This window comes from Calonectris borealis, chromosome 1 (assembly GCF_964195595.1).
Source record: "Calonectris borealis chromosome 1, bCalBor7.hap1.2, whole genome shotgun sequence".
Taxonomy (NCBI): Eukaryota; Metazoa; Chordata; class Aves; order Procellariiformes; family Procellariidae; genus Calonectris; species Calonectris borealis.
In genome coordinates, this window is record NC_134312.1 from 134,488,295 (window position 1) to 134,506,733 (window position 18,439).

At 41.6% G+C, this 18,439-nt stretch overlaps 1 protein-coding gene across 6 annotated transcripts in view; it reads right to left on the reverse strand.

Moving 5' to 3' along the window:
• Positions 1-1,872: 1,872 nt before the first annotated feature.
• Positions 1,873-18,439, reverse strand: part of BEND2 (BEN domain containing 2) — a 36,918-nt gene continuing 20,351 nt past the window's right edge. For 4 of the 6 annotated variants that reach the window (XM_075175399.1, XM_075175423.1, XM_075175407.1 and 1 more), the window contains exons 7-12: positions 16,852-17,365; positions 15,457-15,657; positions 13,787-13,908; positions 12,952-13,165; positions 11,554-11,757; positions 1,873-6,542 (exon numbers count right to left, since the gene is read on the reverse strand). In XM_075175399.1, the coding sequence (XP_075031500.1) occupies positions 6,310-6,542; positions 11,554-11,757; positions 12,952-13,165; positions 13,787-13,908; positions 15,457-15,657; positions 16,852-17,365 (1,488 nt within the window). In that variant the 3' untranslated portion in view covers positions 1,873-6,309. Of the gene's footprint in view, positions 6,543-11,220; positions 11,434-11,553; positions 11,758-12,951; positions 13,166-13,786; positions 13,909-15,456; positions 15,658-16,851; positions 17,366-18,439 lie in introns of all 6 variants that reach the window. The other 2 variants (XR_012677552.1, XM_075175437.1) reach the window with 2 other exon arrangements.

An 18,439-nucleotide genomic window follows, 5' to 3' on the forward strand; every position in this document is an offset into this window, starting at 1 on the left:
CCCCTGCACATGGGCCCGGGACCTCCCTGCAAGCACAGCCCTGACCTCGTCCCTGCAGGGCTATGCTGCAGGCTGGCTGTGCCCAGCCCTGTCCCCTGCAGCCCCCCCTTACCCTTACAGGCAGGGGCACCAGGGCAGCCTGATCGTAGTCATGTCCCCAGTCCCGCTTGGCCCTGTCTCCCGCATGAACCTCAAACCCACGTTGCAGCAGTGTCTCTGCTGCTGCCAGCTGGACTCCAGACCTGGCTTGTTACCCTGTCTCCTCTGGGACTGTTGGTGGTCCCTGCCAGGCACCACCCCAGCCCTGATCAGAGGACCCTGTCGGAAAGGGCATGGTGCTGCCCGTGCTGCGGGGGCCCTTGGCCCCGGCTTGCTCCCCCTCACTAGGGGAGCGCTGCTCAAGCTGCTCCCTGACATTAAGTGCAGTGAACAACTATATTCATTTGTTAGACAAGAGCACGCAGTGATCCATCTCACAAATGCATAAAAGTCATCCACACTACAACAGGCAGGTAAAGAAGAACGGAAGTATTTCATGGAGACTTCTCTCCCAGCTCCTACAGAAATCCCTTAAAGGGAGTGCCAGGCTCAGGGAGACCAATGAATGTTTGCTCTGTTCATTTCACTCGCTCACCTGTCAATCGATCTTCTCCAGCAATGTGGGAGCAAGCGCCACGAAATCTGCTGGAAAAGTTTCTGGCAGCATATCTGATTTGAAGCAACACTGCCCAACAGCAGAGGAGGGTCTGATACAGAGAGCTCATCAGTCACCCAATAGCTACTTCAAGGATCTAAACTTCAAAAAACAACAAAACAAACAAACCAACCCCAACTGAACCCCCACCCTCTTCATACTGTAGAAGGGGAAGGCACTCCCTTGCAATTTTTTCCAACTCTATGGAAGTGCTATGTTGGAAACAGAATCATTAAGCTGTTGTTCTTGCAGGAAGATTTAATTATAGGAACAAGGATCTGACCGCTAATACGGCAAGACCCAGTACTGCAGGTCTGACACACACAAAATCTCTGCTGAAATGCACAACAGTTCCAAGTGACAACTGGAGGTTGGGAGGGAATTTTCCCATGGTGTGTATTTCCATATCACTGCCAATGTCCAGGGTCAGTTCTAAGATGAAAATTAATACTAAAGTATTTTAATACTTGCGTAATACATAAAAAAAGATATTTTCTTTTTACATACCACACTTATACATGTAATTATTAATATAACGTATGAAAATACTGTATGCACTACCATTCACAAAGCTACAATAGATGCATCAAGAAAGCACAACATTTTACATGTCATCAGGAAACGTGCACCGGATCCTGGACATGAGCAGTACTGGAGTAGAGGACTGTCAAGTCTGATGCCAGAAGTACCAGATAAACTATGAAATATCATCTCAAATCCAGAGACACCAACCAGGCATGAATAAAGTGGCCCAGCTCTGCTGTACAAAGGAAGGACTTGTATTGCATGGAGGACAGGTGGTGAAGTCTCAGTGTTTCAAATGACCAGATGTACCTTCCAGCCCTGTTTTACTCCTTGAATAAGGACTAGTACAGAAACTGATTCCACTGCGTGAATAAGGCCTAGTCTACTAAAACCCAGGAGTTTCTTAAAAATTTTACTCAACTCCTACGCTTTTGTGGAAATCTCACAAAGCTGTAGCTGACAAAGTCCAAAAGAGTTTGCTTTGGTTTACTGAATGAGTTAAGGCAGTCTAAATTTGGAAATCATCTCACCTCAATCAGAAGATCTCCTCAAAGCCCTGGCTCTTGAAAGGAGATCAAAAGAATCTTTTCAGATGAAACTGTACCTGAACTGTAGATCCATGGTGCAAGAAATATTTAAGACACACGTATGTAGTCAAGGAGCTATACAGTAGTTTTATTTGTAAAATACTTTATTCCTAACAGCAAAATACTGTAATTTTATTTTATAAAAGTTAGCAAAAATTGATACATTTGAAACAGAAACAGGAAAACTATTTCTACTTTTATTTAATTATCTTTTCAATATGGAAGCTATAGGTATGCACCACACTAACAGATTTCAGTGCTAGACAGGTCATTCAATAAATATATCATTCTACCATTAAAATCTGTGAAGGACAGTGAAAAAGTTTCATAAAACTACTGAAAAAATATAAGCATTTTTGGCTTTTTCTGAGGTTTGGAACTAGTAATATCTACACACAATAAAGTTCTTGGCATTTACAGGAACAATTGTATAGAACAGTAACAGCAGAATTTAGTTTAGTAGTAAACGAGAACAACCAAATTTGCATACCACATTTCTAGTAAAAAAAAAAAAAAATCAGAAGTTCAGCCTATTTCTTAAATTCTACAGAAGACTTCTGCAAGGAGGTGCTAGGGGAAACGTAAATTACTAATTTCATATCTGGTAAGGCCATTGCATATCCTAACTTGCCCTAAAAAAGCTGATCCTATATTGTATAATAAACACTGCCTGTTTGTTATGAATAGAAGTTAAAGTGAGAACAAGTAACTTCACTATTTTATCCTATTGCTAGCAAGAAAACCAAACCATGAATCCTTCGCCTTGAAGAGGACAGATTTAGTTAAATCTTGTTCTGCTATATACACAGGCATAGTTTTGGAAGCCACAGCTGCATCAGCTTTCAGAGGTGAAATTGGTTCCCTGTGTCAGCCTTCTGAGAAGCTTCTTTCTGTGAAAAAGTTGGACATCTGAGACCACACTCAGACGTAACGCAAGTGGCAAGGCAAGTTCACGCACCAGTTAGCCAACAGGTAGAGGATGAGAGGACTGCGTGACTGATGCTGGAAAAACAAGTAACAGAAAGGCATATACCGAATACTTCCTCTTTTGAAAACAAACAAAACAAAAAACCCCAAAACCAAAAAACCCCAAACAAACAACAAAGAACGCACCCAACAAAAAAAGCCATTAACTTCTGTACGGTTACTGCTGTTGAAATTCAACTTACAAATGAAACTGAGGGGGATGTGAAATTGAATATATGTAGTCATTCATTTTTATTTATTTTTATGAGTTCAACATCCAAGTAATTTTCAAAATCTGTTTGGTTTTTTTAATATATAATTCAGTGCACTAATAAATCTTAGTGTTGTGTGGACAGAAAGGAAAGGCAAGGGCATGAATACTTACTATTGACAATAACTTCTTCCTCCAAGTAATAGAGGAACCAACGAGGAGAGGTGCTTTGCTGGACCTCATACTCACCTACAATGAGGGGCTTGTTGCGAATGTGACGGTCAAAAGCAGCCTTAGCTGCAGTGACCATGAGATGGTGGAGTTCAGGATCCTGACGGGAGGGAGGAGGGTAAAAAGCAGGCTCACAATCCTGGACTTCAGGAGAGCAGACTTTGGTCTCCTCAAAGATCTGCTAGGAAGAGTCCTAGTGGGATTAGGGCCCTGGAGAGAAGATGGGCCCAAGAAAGTTGGTTAAAATTCAAGGATTGCCTCCTCCAAGCTCCAGAGAGATCCATCTCAACAAACAAGAAGTAAGGCAAAAACACCAGGAGGCCTGTGTGGATGAACAAGGAGCTTCTAGACAAACTCAAACACAAAAAGGAAGCATAAGGAGAGTGGAAGAAAAAACAAGTAACCTGGGAGGGATGCAGTGACATTGTCTGAACATCCAGGGATGAAGTTAGGAAAGATAAAACCCAGCTGGAATTGAATGTGGCCAGGGATGTCAAAAACAACAAGAAGGGCTTCTGTAAGTACATCGGTGACAAAAGGAAGGCTAGGGAAAATGTGGGCCCACTGCTGATTGAGACGGGGGACCTGGTGACATAGGACACGGAAAAGGCTGAGGCACTTTTCAACTGCTTTGCCTCAGCCTTTACTAGCAAGACTGGCCTTCAGGAATCCCAGCTCCCAGAGACCAGGGGCAAAGGCTGGAGCAACAAATACACACTGGGTGGAAGAGGATCTGGACAGGGAATACGTAAGCAAACTAGACATACGTTAAGTCCAAGGTGCGCCCACGAATGCTGAGGGAGCTGGCTGATGTCATTGTGAGGCCACTCTTGATAACCTTTGATCGATCAAGGCGAATGGGAGGAGTGCCCCAAGACTGGATGAAAGCAGATGTCATTCCTTGAAGAAGGGCAAGGAGAAGGACCCAGGGAACTACAGGCCAGTCAGCCTCACCTCCATCCCTGGGAAGGTGATGGAGCAGCTAATCCAGGAAACCATTTCTAGGCAGATGAAGGACAAGAAAATCATCAGGAGCAGTCACAGCATGGCTTCACCAAGGGGAGGTCACGGTTGACCAAGCTGATAAAACTTCTACGATGAAATGACTGGCCTGGTAGATGAGAAGAGCAGTGGATATTGCCTACCTGGACTTGAGGAAGGCCTTCACACTGTCTTCCATGAGATCCTCACAGACAAGCTGTTGATGTATGGGCTGGATGAGCAGACAGTGAGGTGGATTGGAAACTGGCTGAATGGCCGGGCCCAGAGGGCAATGATCAACACAAAGTCTAGTTGGAGGCCAGTGACTGGTGGTGTACCCCAGGGGTCAATACTGGGTCTGATCCTGTTTACCATCTTCATTAATGATCTGGACGATGGGGTAAAGTGTATCCTGGGATGTCCTAGTGGACACGAAATTGAACACGAGCCAGCAATAAGCCCTTGCCACAAAGAAGGCTAATGGTACCCTGGGCCGCATTAGAAGGATGGGGCCAGTGGGTTGAGGGAGGTGATCCTTCTCTCCTCAGCACTGATGAGGCCACACCTGGAGTGCTGGGTCCAGCTCTGGGCTCCCCAGTACAACAGAGGCACAGACATACTGGAGAGAGTCCAACAAAGGGCCACGAAGGTGATGAAGGGGCTGGAGCATCTCTCCTGTGAGGAAAGGCTGAGAGAGCTGGGACTGTGCAGTCTGGAGAAGAGAAGGCTCAAGGGGGATCTCAACAATGCATAGAAATACCTGAAGGGAGAGTGCAAAGAGGACGGAGCCAGGCTCTTTGCAGAGGTGTCCACTGCAGAGGACCAGAGGTAATGGGCACAAACTGAAACACAGGAGGTTCCCTCTGAACATCAGGAAACAGTTTTTTATTGTGACAGTGACTGAGCCCTTGTACAGGTTGCCCAGGAAGGTTATGGAGTCTTCATCCTTGGAGATATTCAAAAGCTGCCTGGACGTGTTGGTGGACAACTGGCTCTAGGTGGCCCTGCTTGAGCAGGGGGAGTGGATCAGATGACCTCCAGAGGTTCTTTCCAACCTCAACTATTCTGTGACTCTGAATAATCACTGCACATCTTTCAAGATTTTAAGTTAACAAAGGCAGGATGACAAGTCTCTAGAACAGCAGCCTATACCCAGATAGCAAAGCAAACATGCCTAGCCTTGTAGACCTGAGTATTAAAAGCTATGATTACGAGCTTGAGAAGGTGCACCACTGATGCTGGTCATCTCTGCATACCAATAGTATAGCATGTGTCCTCAGTTTTAACTGAAGGACCAATGACTTGAAGCTGATGGAAATTATTATTTCTCAAATCTGAATCAGGATCCAAATCCTCTAGATGAAAGTTGCAGCAAATTTGCATCTTGTGGACATCCACACCAGTGGATGAGACATACGCCACTGAACAGCACACCAAGCCCCTGAAGAAGTATTTTGTTTAATTTTCATCAAGAAGAAACAGAACCAACCATTGGACTGTTTGTTCTGGATGCTTTTCTTGTGCTTTTGTAGAGCTAAATCAGAGCAAAGAAAATATTACCAACTGTACTTACATTATTCTCTGCCTCTTTCCTTATCCTACAACAGACTGCTATAGGAGCCAAAAAAAGCAAGAGATGTAACAAGTTAGCTAGATGCAATAATTTTTTTTTTCCTTTCTGCATTAGATATTTTTGCTTAGAATATCCAATTGCAAAACAAATTTCATTCCTCACACATAATGAGATAATTTAGCTGGCTAGGAGTCTTCCTCCAAGGAGGACCATTCTTCCCTCTCCACATTTCTATCTGCTTCTGCTGACTTGACACGCAGTGCATCTTTTCTAATCAGATTTATCTTTCAGAGTCAATGAATCATGAGAAGAAGGTGCTTTTAAGGGAGAGCACATTGCAAATGCTACAGGAACAGTGGAAGTAATCTCTGAGGAGCACAAATGCTACTTATACAAGGAGTTAGGGTTCCCAAGTCTTCTGCTAACTTTGGTCTCATGAAATAATATTATTTAGTGCTGCTGACAACTCAATGTAATAGGCTTCTATGTGGGATTCATAAAAACCTGCTAAATTAAGATTTGAGACAGATGTTAGAGAGCTTCAGTCCGTGAGATTGATAGTGTCACTTTCAAATGGCTTTACTGAAGTGGGACTCTGTGGAGGGCTCTTTGCACTCGATGGCACTGCCAAGACTTTCCGGCGGATTCCAACTGTAGCCTTTTTATGGTCATGTCTGAGACTGCGGATTGTGCTGTTTATGGCAGCCACGCATGCCTTCCAATCATATCCAGTTTCCTTTAGATCAAAGGATGGATAATTCTCTTGAAGAAAGTCTAAAAATAAACAAGTATATAATAGTGAGTTATCAATTATTTATGCAAGCTATATACTCTTTTTGGATGTAATTAAGCCAAAACAAGTGTACGCTACCAAAACAGGACAGCCAGATATATTACGAGGCTTGAAAAGCAAAGCCAGAGGGCAGATATTTTTTCCCCCTCTTTCTGTTTAATTTGAAAATGAGTAACAAAAGGTCTAAGCATAAAAACAAAATATGCAAAGAAAGCATGTAACCATGTACGTGGGCTTGATCCCTTGAAGTGCTGAATAACTTCAGCTTTTAATGTGGTCAACCAGAGCAAAGAAATCTCAGGCTCCATTTTAGAATGACCAGTATTTGGCAGGACCAAGCCCTCCTTCAGAGGATCGCTGACAACTATATTCACTAAAATGAAACATAGCAATTCAACATCACACAGCTGTGGAGGAACAACAGTGACAGAAAAAATTGCAAGAGCTTGTTCCTTACCATACTGCTACAAGATCAGTAAACAAATACTTGAGTTCGGTAGCAATGGGATAAATAAGGTAAGACTATGGCACCTTTCTCACCTTCAACAAGTAAAATGAGTACTTTTAAAAACAGATTTAATTTTTATTTTTTTTAATTACTGAGGAGTGATTGTCCTTCTGAGCTTAGCTGAATTACATGTTTCCTCTAAGCAAGCCCCTAAAAGATTCAAATAATTACCAAAAAGGAATTCTCAGCTGTCATTTCAAAGCAAAGACAATACTATTTCTACTTCTCTGATTAACATCTAGATTTACCTTAGTAGAATGAAAGGTATAGCTAGGTGGTATTATGTCAGTTTTGTTCTTCCATTGCTCTCACATATACTAGCAAGTAAAAATCTAATACAGTATCATTGTTTACAGTTGTAACTTGTAGTTCCAAACCTGGATAACTATTTTGCCAGAAAAGCATGGGTCTGAAGGAAGAAAATAATAGAGAGAAAAAGTTGTGCTCTTGCAGTTTACTCTGCTCCGGGGGCAGGGGGGCAGCGAGAGCTTTCATTCTCTTTCATTCCCAGGACACTCCTGTAATAAACTATGCTGACAAAGGATACACAAGCTGTTGGCTGAAGCAGCAACCAGTCTCTCTTCCCCTCCATCCCCGACAGCAAATACAAGAAAATACTTGGCCTCAGAGCTTCAGCACAGAACAGGAATTCCTACTACCAGGCCTACTGAGCTCATGAAACAGCTTTTCAATTATGCCTTTTCTTTCACAGAAATTGACCTATTGTTGGGACTACAGTAAGGCTATGCGGGGCCCCTGCTCTGCAAGGGTTACATTCAGGGAGCTGATGCTGCCATCCAATCAGGCTATGTTATAATGTTAAAGAAAACAGGGCCAGGGACTGCCCTCTGGCCCCAGAGCCAAGTGACACGGCCTGGCTGCAACCACAACACAGAGGACTTTGTCTCTCATCTGCTCTGGAGCCTGCGTGGTGCTCCTGCAGCCCTAAGACACACTTAATACATCCTTCGAATGCTTCTTAAGCTCAAAATGTCATGAAACGAAGTATGTGTACTATGGGAGTATGAGGAGACGCTTAGAGTGGCAAAGCTTCCCAGGCTAGTGGTGAAGGATATGTACAGTTTGAGAAAGCCCACTCTTACGTATAGCCTTGCCATATTGGGAATGGCTTCTGGCATGCTCTGTCCCTCAAGCCGTGCCCAGACATCACCCCCAGAGAGTGCAAGCTCCATTTTATTTAGCATTATTGCTGTATCCTCAGAGGCAATGTTGCCACACCTGCGGAGCTGCAAGGCTGCACTGTCCAGATCTTAATAACCCTTTCAATCTCCCTATACTCCAGACATGGAAGAGAAGTAGTTTCAAGATACGTTGCAAAAAGTGTGATGAATCATAGAGTATCTCAAGTCGGAAGGGACCCATAAGGATCATCGAATCCAACTCCCTGCTCCTTGCAGGACTACCTAAAACTAAATCATAAGACTAAGACTGTCGTCCAGATGAGGGTAATTAGTCAAATATGCAACCTTACTAATCCACTGAGCACTATCCCGCAGTGATATCGTAAGGACACAGGAGGAAGTAAAACCCTACATCAAGGCAGTGCTGTTGGGAAATATTGAAGGCAGTCTACTATTAAACTGTCTGCAGCCTGAATCCAGCCCAGTAAATAACATCCCACAAGCAAAACTTAACAATTCCTGGCAAAGTATTTTCTCTTCAGATTTCTCATAGAAAAAGCCAACTTTTACAATGAAAATACAACAAGAACACAGCAAATTAAAGAAAAGGTGGAAAGATTTCCATATCGCATGATCAAAATTTTTCAAATATGTTGAACTCTCTCTTTAAGATACTGCAATAGCCACGGAGCAAATGGCCACCAAAAACCTGGTCTCTTTCCCCCAACACCATTGTTTGTGCTGGCCCTGCTCAAATCTTACACCACTTCTGTGTGATAAAGCATACACCTTTTCTACCTACAACCTGCTTCACATTCCTCCTCACTTGCTACAAACTGTTATGCTAATTCTGCTGTCACAGTTCTGCTTGCTTTATCCAGCCTTGCAGGAGGGACTGAATAAGACTAACAGAAGAGTCCCTCTCAGGAAGCAGCACAGATCAGTGTTCCAGAAGTCTTAATGCTGAAGCGAGAACAATGCAGAAGGCAAAACATCTGCTACAACTCCAACCACAACATACCCTCCCTCTGCTTCTGGAATAGCATTTGCAAATACAATAATTAATACCTATTTTCTTAAGACATCCTGGATTCATGTAAGCTAAGGAAACTGCAAAACTGTCCATATTCATACAGCGGAATAGGCTGTTACATGTTATTTGAAAAGACACACTTCAGTAAAGATTCGTTACTCAAATAGCTCAAACTGGTCTAGTTTAAAATGCTGCCTGTTCACTTGGCAGCAGTCCTTATCCCACCTGTAGCTTCTAAACAGCTAAACCATTTGCTGAGACCTTTTCTCTCAGTGGAGCCCCTTAGGTGAATAGGGACAGCTGACCTCTGAGCCCTTAGAAGAGCAAGGCACTTGAATCTGTTCCTTTCCGATCACAGTCACTCAGGCCGTGAGGGACCTTGGGAGGTCTCTACTCCAACCTCCTGCCCAAAGCAGGGACAACTCTGAGGTCAGACCAGGTTGCTCAGGGCTTTGTCCACTGAGGTCTGAAAAAAGGACGGAAATGGCACAACCTCATAGGGCAATGTGCTCCACTGCTTGACTGTCCTCATGGGGAAAAGGAGTCGGCTCATATTGAGTCTGAACCTCTCATTTCCATTTATGCCTGTGGTCTCTCACCTTTCCACATTCAATGCTGCAATCAGCTTGACTCTAGGAGTTTACTGAGAAGGTAGATAGTGGCTGATACTAGGTCTTCTTGGAGCCTTCTCTTTTCCAGACTAAATAAGCCTAGTTTCCTCACTGGGCAAGTGCTCTAGTTCCCTGTCCCTTTTGGTGGCCATCCAGCTTTATCGATATCTCTTTCTTGTACTAGGGGACCCGAAATTGGACGCAGTAATCCAAATGCAAATTCATGAGTGCTAAACAGATGGAGATAATCCTTTCCCTTAATCTGCTGGCTGTGCACCTGTTAATATAGTCCCAATTTGCTGCCAAATGCAAACCTGATGAATGTTCTCCATTGTCTCCAAGTCATAGATAAAGATGTTAAACAGGTCAGATACCAGGACAGATCCCTGCAGTACCCCATGTGTCAGTCACCCAAGTAGAGCATGACCCACTATCCTCTGATCACAAACATCCATCTAGTCCTGTAACATTGTCCACCCATCCAAACTCTAACAACCCAACGCGAATACCAAAATATTGTCAGAGACAGTGTTGAAAGCCTTGCTAAAAAAATAATCAAGCTAAGTGACAGCCACTGCTCTCCCTCGTCCAAAAATCCAGTCATTTTATCACACACGGCAATCAGGTGGTTCAAACATGATTTACCCTAGGTAAAAAACATGCTGACTCTTCCCAACCACCACCACCACCCAGAGGCCTGAGAGACCTTCATGGTGAAGGCTGAGGTAAAGGAGGCACTGAGCACCTCAGCCTAATCTGACTCTGCTGTAACTAAGTTACCTGCCCCATTCAGCAACGGGCCCACACTCTCCTTTCTCAATCTTTTACGATTAACGTTGTGGTAGAAACTCTTCTTGCTGCCCTTGACGTTCCTTGCAAGTCCCAACTCTAGCTGAGCTTTGGCTTTCCTGACACCACTCCAACACTCGCAGGCAAAGTTGTTAAATTCCACTTCGTAAGCTGTCCTTGCTTCCAATCTCTATATAATGCTTTTTTGCACTAGAGGTCAGTTATGGATTCCCTGCTTAGCCAAACTTGTCTCCCCATAACTCTACCAGTTCTCCTAAGTGTCAGTATGGACTCTCTTGTGCTTGCAGAATGCTGTCCTCAAAGACCTGCCACCTTTCCTGAGCTTCCCTCCTCTTCAGAGCTGTCTCTCACAAGCTCCCACCTATGAGTTTCCCGAATAAGCCAAAGTCCGCTCTCCTAAGCTACAGGGTCTGTACTCTTAGACCTTTTTAACTCTACTCAGGATCTTGAGGTCCATTATTTCATAATCTCTACAGGCAATACTGCCATCAGTTATCAGACCCCAACCCTTTTGGTGAAGAGCGCCATAACCTGCCGTGCATTGCCTCTACCTACCTACTTAGCCCCTGTATCAAGAAATTATCCCTGACACTCTCCAGAATCCTCTGGGACTGCTTCCATCTCCCACCGTGTTGCCCTTTCAAGCAGATGCCACGGAGACTGAGTTTCCTCATATGAACCAGGTTTGTGATCTGGAGGCTTCTTTGAGTTGCATAAATATAACTTCATTTACTTTCTCTCAACTTGTTCCACTGCTTGCACTAATACCTGTCAGAAAAGTTTCACAGACTTATTTCTGAAGCTCCATGGTTTGTTCATAGGATACAAAGTTAATCACTCTTGTTAATTTCCCTACAGTATCAATTGAACAGAGATTTCCTTGCTTACCTCTGAGAGCATTAATTCTGTTGCAGTCCAGTGGGCTCATGCCACGTTCAAGATTACCATATACATTGCTTTTTACCAGCACATCTTCAGTGAACATATGACGAATTAGGTAGCGAGCTGACAACTCTGGCCGAGACTTCCCCTTAGCTACATAAATGACTGAGAAAGGCAACTGAACGTTGCGCCATGGGCTTCCAAGAAGTTCTGGGGAAAGGGAGGGGAGGAGGGGAAGAGAGAGAGAGAGAAAAAGAGAGAGAGATAGAGATAGATTTTACTTATCCAATATTGACCATGCTTCAAAGCGGCTGTATTACACTAAACCTAGGACACAAAAAGTTCTCCCCGCAACTACTGTACTTGCTTGGAAAGACCAGAGCAAAACCATAATGCTACAGCTAATAGTAAAATGCAACACTGCAGACAAATGTCCAAGTAGCCAAAAAGCCCTGCCTGTTTTACAACAATGTAACAGCACTTCTGATATGCTTTCAGCAATGCTAGCAAATTAATGATTGCTTCCTATACTGTTTTCATCTCATGTGAAAAGACGATACTATTCCAATTACATAAGTAAATAAAAGTTCTGCTATTTCAGTAATACTTAGATTCTGTAAGTGGAAGTTGAAAAACAGAGTGAATATTTTTTAACTACTTCAACCTGACTCCACTGTGAACATTAAGAAAAATGCAAAATGTGTAGTAAATCAGGAGGTCTGTGGGATCAGACTAACAAATCTTGGGTGCAGCAGCAGATTCTAATTCTATTTGATTCTAATCAAATAAATTATTTCCAAGGGCAACTAATCTCAGCTCATTTTCCTTGAAGCTCTCTAGAGGCATCACATGCTGTACATGGAATTTTTTCCAATGCATTTGTATATTGTGCATTTTTAGTAAAAAAAAAAAAAAAGAAAAAGGCATAAAGGCTGCTTTAAGATTTTTATTGTCCTAAATTGTCAGTTTTACAGAAAGGTGTGCTTTTCTTCTGAAATTGCAGTACCATTCAATAGATATTCTGAGCTAGCTTACTCCATTAAAGTTGAATATCTACGAAATAAAAAGAACAGGGCAACTGTGAAATAATTCTTGAAAAATAGTTATTCTGAGAAACTGAACAGAATATCTTACAGCTGAACTTTCCAATCTTACAGTGGATACGCATTATGGGACATTGGTAGATGCAAACACATGTTCTGTTAACCAGATAATGTTCTTGTTTGCTCCCACGAAGACTTACTATATATACACACCAAGTGACTGCCTTAAGAGGAAAAGAAGGGTCACGTAGTTCAGCGATCCCTTTACTACACAATTTCACCTACAGTAGCATCTTCTGCCTCTCACCGACCATTTAAAATGTAACACACAAATCCAGAAGGTGAAAATGTCTTAGTTTACCCATAGGTTCCAAAGACTGTGGTTTCTTGACCAAAGGTGTGTGGAAAGTTTCTGGAAACTTATCCAATCCTGAATTCTGCAATGTGTCAGTTGTGGAGCTGGTCGTTTTCTGGGAGTTTTGAGAATTGCCTTCACTATCTTCATTATAATTTAAATCTACACAATGAGATGTATCTGGAGCATCAGCCACTTTTTCTTTCCCTTCAGCTGTCTCCTGAAACATTAAATGAGGTTAGCACATGCACTGGGAGAAGCTAACCGGTTTTCTAATTAGTGTTCCAGTTCATTTCCCATTTAGTATAAATTAGATTCCAGATATTTACCATATAGTTACTCCTGAATTTCAATCATGAAAACCACAGGTGAAACAGATGCTAAATACTCAGAGATTTGCACAAAGCTTTTTAGAAGCAGAGGTAAATGGAGTTACAGGTGTTTTGGGAGTGATGTTTTAGTCAATTTAAAGTTGAAATGCATGGCTGGATATATCCAGGAAGGAAAACCTGTGAAAACAGTGCTAGCAGCTACATGTTTAAGCTCGCAATCAAATTTGATACTACTTCTGGGCAACATTTACAGTGCTTTCCTTTCAGTATCCTATGCTTATACATCTCTTAACTGAATACTGGGCACAGGAGCAGGAAGCGGCAGAGCAAGAGAAAGGGATATGCTTCCAGTATTCCCCATATGGAACTAGTGCTACAGTCAGCAGGCCTATGCTGAGCCATGCGAAGACAGAACCCAAGGAATTTCCAATTAGAGCACTTGTATGATGAGATTTGAGAAAGAAGCACAAACTTAGTACTTAATAAATTATCACCTTCAGATAACTTACTGGGTTTATTTTTGTTTCAGAGCGTAAACAGCGGATCATAGCATTGACATTTGTGATACAGGTTTTCCAGTCTTTTCCATGCTCACTCAAATCATAGTTTGGAAAGTTAGTTGCAAGAAATTCTGCATATAAAATGTAGAAAATTTTTTAAGTTTCATGACAAAAAGCGGTATTTAAAAGTATTCTAATTTAGAAAGAAAGAGAGAAAGCTAAAAAATGCTTCACATTTACTGTTCTCCATTTAGAAGCTTTAGATTTCCATTAAAGAGAGAAGGTAAATACACGTTCTGAAGCTAAGCAGCACTATGAATTTAAGATGTGCAGTGATACTTTTTTGAGGTGTTGTGAATAATGCTTTTATTATCAAGCATTCTCTGGTAAAATTAGGGGAAAGGTGTGATTTATCATACTAACTTTAAAAAACAAAACAAAAAAACAACCACAACAAAAAAAACCCACAAAAAACAGACACAGGGTAATCGTAGAATAGTTTGTGTTGGAAGGGACCTTTAAAGGTCATCTAGTCCAACCCCCCTGCCGTGGGCAGGGACATCTGCAACTAGGTCAGGTTGCTCAGAGCCCCGTCCAACCTGACCTTGAACGGTTCCAGGATGGGGCATCTACCACCTCTCTGGGCAACCTGTTCAGTGTTCCACCACCCTCACTGTGAAAAATTTCTTCCTTATATCTAGTCTAAATCTGCCCTCTTTTAGTCTAAAACCATTCCCCTTGTCCTGTCGCAACAGGCCCTGCTAAAAAGTTTGTCCCCACCTTTCTTATAAGCCCCCTTTAAGTACTGAAAGGCTGCAATAAGGTCTCCCCAAAGCCTTCTCTTCTCCAGGCCGAGTAATCCCAACTCTCTCAGCCCTTCTTCACAGGACAGGCGTTCCACCCCCCTGATCATTTTTGTGGCCCTCCTCTGGACCCGCTCCAACAGGTCCCTGTCTTTCTTGTGCTGAGGGCTCCAGAGCTGGACGCAGCACTGCAGGTGGGGTCTCACCAGAGCAGAGCAGAGGGGCAGAATCACCTCCCTCGACCTGCTGGCCACGCTTCTTTTGATGCTGATGCTGCAACTACTTCACATGGCTTAAATAATCTCCCACCCTTTAAACAGGAAGGAGATGTATAGGTTCACACGTACGTGCGATGGGATCTGTGTAAATGGCTTGACATTTTGAAAAAAAAAAAGTGCCCTCCCCATCGTCACCATTTCTCAAACAAACAAGAGAAGTGAACTTAAGAGAAAGAGAAGAGTATTTAAGAATCACCAGTTAACATGCGTCCCAAGTATACCGTGGCCATAAAAAACCCCAAACCAAACCAAACAACCAAAAAAACCCCACAAAACCCATGCCACACACAAACACAAAATAAACTGTAATGAAAAATTTAGAAACAGTCAGCATGACTGATGAACATGAAGTACACAAAAGTAGGAGAAATCAGAATTGTTTTATCCCCATTGAAGAAAAACAAACATTGAGAATTACAAAGGGGGAATTTCAAAACCAAAAGACACAGCAGAGTGGAGCATGTCCACTACCACATTTATCAGATCACCAGTTGCTAGACAATGATTAGCAGAAACATACAGAAAAAGACTCCTTGTAAGTTAAAAACTTTGTTAAGTATTAAAGAAGTAAATCTGTGCATTTTGAAAGGTAGCATACCTCTTATTGCAGCAATTTTGTTTGAATCCAATGTTCTGCGCCCTCGTGCACTCCCTCCCATAATGCTGCACAATAATGTTTCCTTGGGGAACAAGACACGAACTAAGTAGCGCGCTGCATACTTTGGTTTAGTCTTTTGTCGAGCTTTCATCAAATAGTTTCCGAGAACTTTTACATTTCTCACTGGGTCACCAACAAATTCTTATGTAAAAAAAAAAATATTTAAAGAAAAAAAAAATTTTAAAAACCCAAGCAAATTGTTAAAAAAAAACACAACACTTTTTCAAACTCTTTCTCTTGACCTCTAAGGTACTCTCAGTATATGTTCTCTACTACAGCTAATTCTACTATGTATTATTTACCTTTGCTCTTACAGAAGCAGCTTTAAATTGGAATGGTAACAGAAATATCTTTTTGATTCATGTTAACCACCAATGTAACTAACTGAAATAATAACATCCAAGACAAAACATTAGACACATAGTAGTTCAAAATGTTCAGACTGGCCTATTTTACACACATACAGATACCATATGTTTTCAAGACAATTACCCAAGAAGAATGGCATATCCATACATAGTACTCCTAAATCATACGCTGTTCACAAACTTGCAGATAGCTATCTGAATATTTCACCTACTATTCGTGCAGCTCTTTTGTATGAACTTATTTTTTAGACCAAAAGCAACGAAAAACTCATAGTTCAGTCTTCCACATAACTCAGGACATTTATACTTTAGAAATACATTAGTTTTTAAAACAGGGTGCTATTTTATATGTGCTTGTTTATTATAACACAATGACCTATGGAATTCTTCATTTTCTGCAGCGTTAGTATTTTGAAAGAAACCAAACACTGGAGGATTTGAGGATAGAAAGGATTTTTCACTGATAAAATCCTCCACAAAAAGAAAACAGGTATTTCCTTCACACAAATCAGGTAAATTGCTTTCTTAAATGCAACACGTATACAGATATACGCCTCGCTTAGCTTTACTGGCAATCTCTTTTGTCTTTTTAAACATATGCATAGCATGCATACATTACTTATGACATACACACAGGTTAAAAATAGTTTACATCAAGAGTATCAAGGGAGAAAAAGAGGGCCTAGTCTTAAAAGAACCCAAAGCACATACTGTAAATCAAAGGCTTGTGGTAGTCTGTACAACTGTATATACACTGCAGAGGTTTGTAAGTGATCCCTGGCATATTAAACATTCCTATGACCTGTGTTTCAAAAGTTCTAAACTGTATTCCATTATAGAAATGCTTGTAAGGCAGCCAGTTCTGCCCCTTTACTTTTGCTAAATAACGATAAAGATAGGCATTTTTTTTATACTAGCAGCAGTTTTTTAGCCTTTGTTTCTGAGTATTTATTACAAAGGAACTCACCAAAGCTAGGATTGATGGAGACTGAAGAAGATGGTAGTTCTTTACTAATGTTCACATTCCCAGATGCATTTCTGTAGTTCACCACCACAGCATTATTTCCCGAACTGGTCTCAGATGGTGCTGGCATCGATGACGATGCCACTGGTGAAGATGCAACGTTGACACTACTTTCCACAACGCTGGCTATAAGATTTGATCGTGGAGAAAGGTCAGGCATCCTGTTAGCTGCTGTGTACGATGAATGCAATGAATGTGTAGAAACTATAGTGGGGAGTGGTGGGCTCTGCCTACGAACAGGCTGCTGCGATTCAAGCTGAAGACTCTGTTGAACATGTTTTATTGTGGAATTGACCTGAACGTGGCCATTTTGTAAAGCAACTCTTTTGACTGGGCTATGCCTTCCCTGGCCTGGTGAAGGGAGATGAAGACTTGATTCCCTTTCCATGGATTTTTGTACTCTTATTTTTCCTTGAGGCAAATGACTGGAACTTCTGTATGTAAATCCAACCGGTTTCTGCAAATGTGATTCAGAAAACAAAAGGTTAAATTAGACATATCTGGTCATTTTTTTCTTTTGCAAACCACGAAGACGAGATTTTAGTAATTATGCTATTGGCAACAGACTGTCCATTGAAGTAGTCATTGTCATGAAGTCAGTGCTATTACTTTTTAGTCTTCCCTCTACTTTCTTTTATTCTCACTTCTAGTTCCAACACTAAGAGTTTATCTGGTCAGCTTCAACGTTTCTCAAGTTTTTTCCACCTGGGGTGCTGGCACAATTGCTTTCTAAAAAGCCAGAGAAACATTTAATAACAAAGGCAGCTTTGTAAATGTTCTTAAAAAAGCTCTATAAAAAAAGAATAGGCAAAATAAAATTTAAAATTTGTCAGCCATTGACCCAGTCTGCTGAATTTTCAAGGGATGTCTCCACTGCCATGTTAGCTTCCTTTTAAACAAGAAAAAAAACAATTTACTTTCTCTCCTGGCTGCCTCTTGATTCTTTACTTGCTAGCTGGAAACACTAAACATTCGGATTTCTTCTACAACGGAAGATTCCAACGAGAAATTAGACAGACAAACTAAGAGATGGGCTATGCTTTCCACCACTTGGAGTACTTTTATTAAGAAACATATGCTTTCCACCACTTGGAGTACTTTTATTAAGAAACATATGCACCTTAAAACATGCGTTCTAGTTCAAAATACGAGTCAGGAGCTGATATGTGGGTTTGTTTTTTTGTTTCTTCTGTTTTGGTTTTTGCGGATTTTCTTGGGTTTTTTTTGTTTACAGAAATCTGATTATATTCCACCCTGGTAACCTTTAAAAATCTATGACTGGAAGAAAGGCTTATGTGCCTGAAAGTTTGCCCATTTCTCCAGCTATTGGAGTTGATCTAATAAAAAAAAATAGTACCTTTACCACTAACCTTTCCTTGTTTATATTCTTAGCCCATCACTGATACTACAATGGTACAGCTATAAAAAATCTACAGCATTCCTGATGGTTTTAAAGATAAAGTGCTAGCAGAACCTAAGAAAATGGTTGGCAGGTTGCATTTGCTGGCTTCCCCCTTACACCTTATAGCGA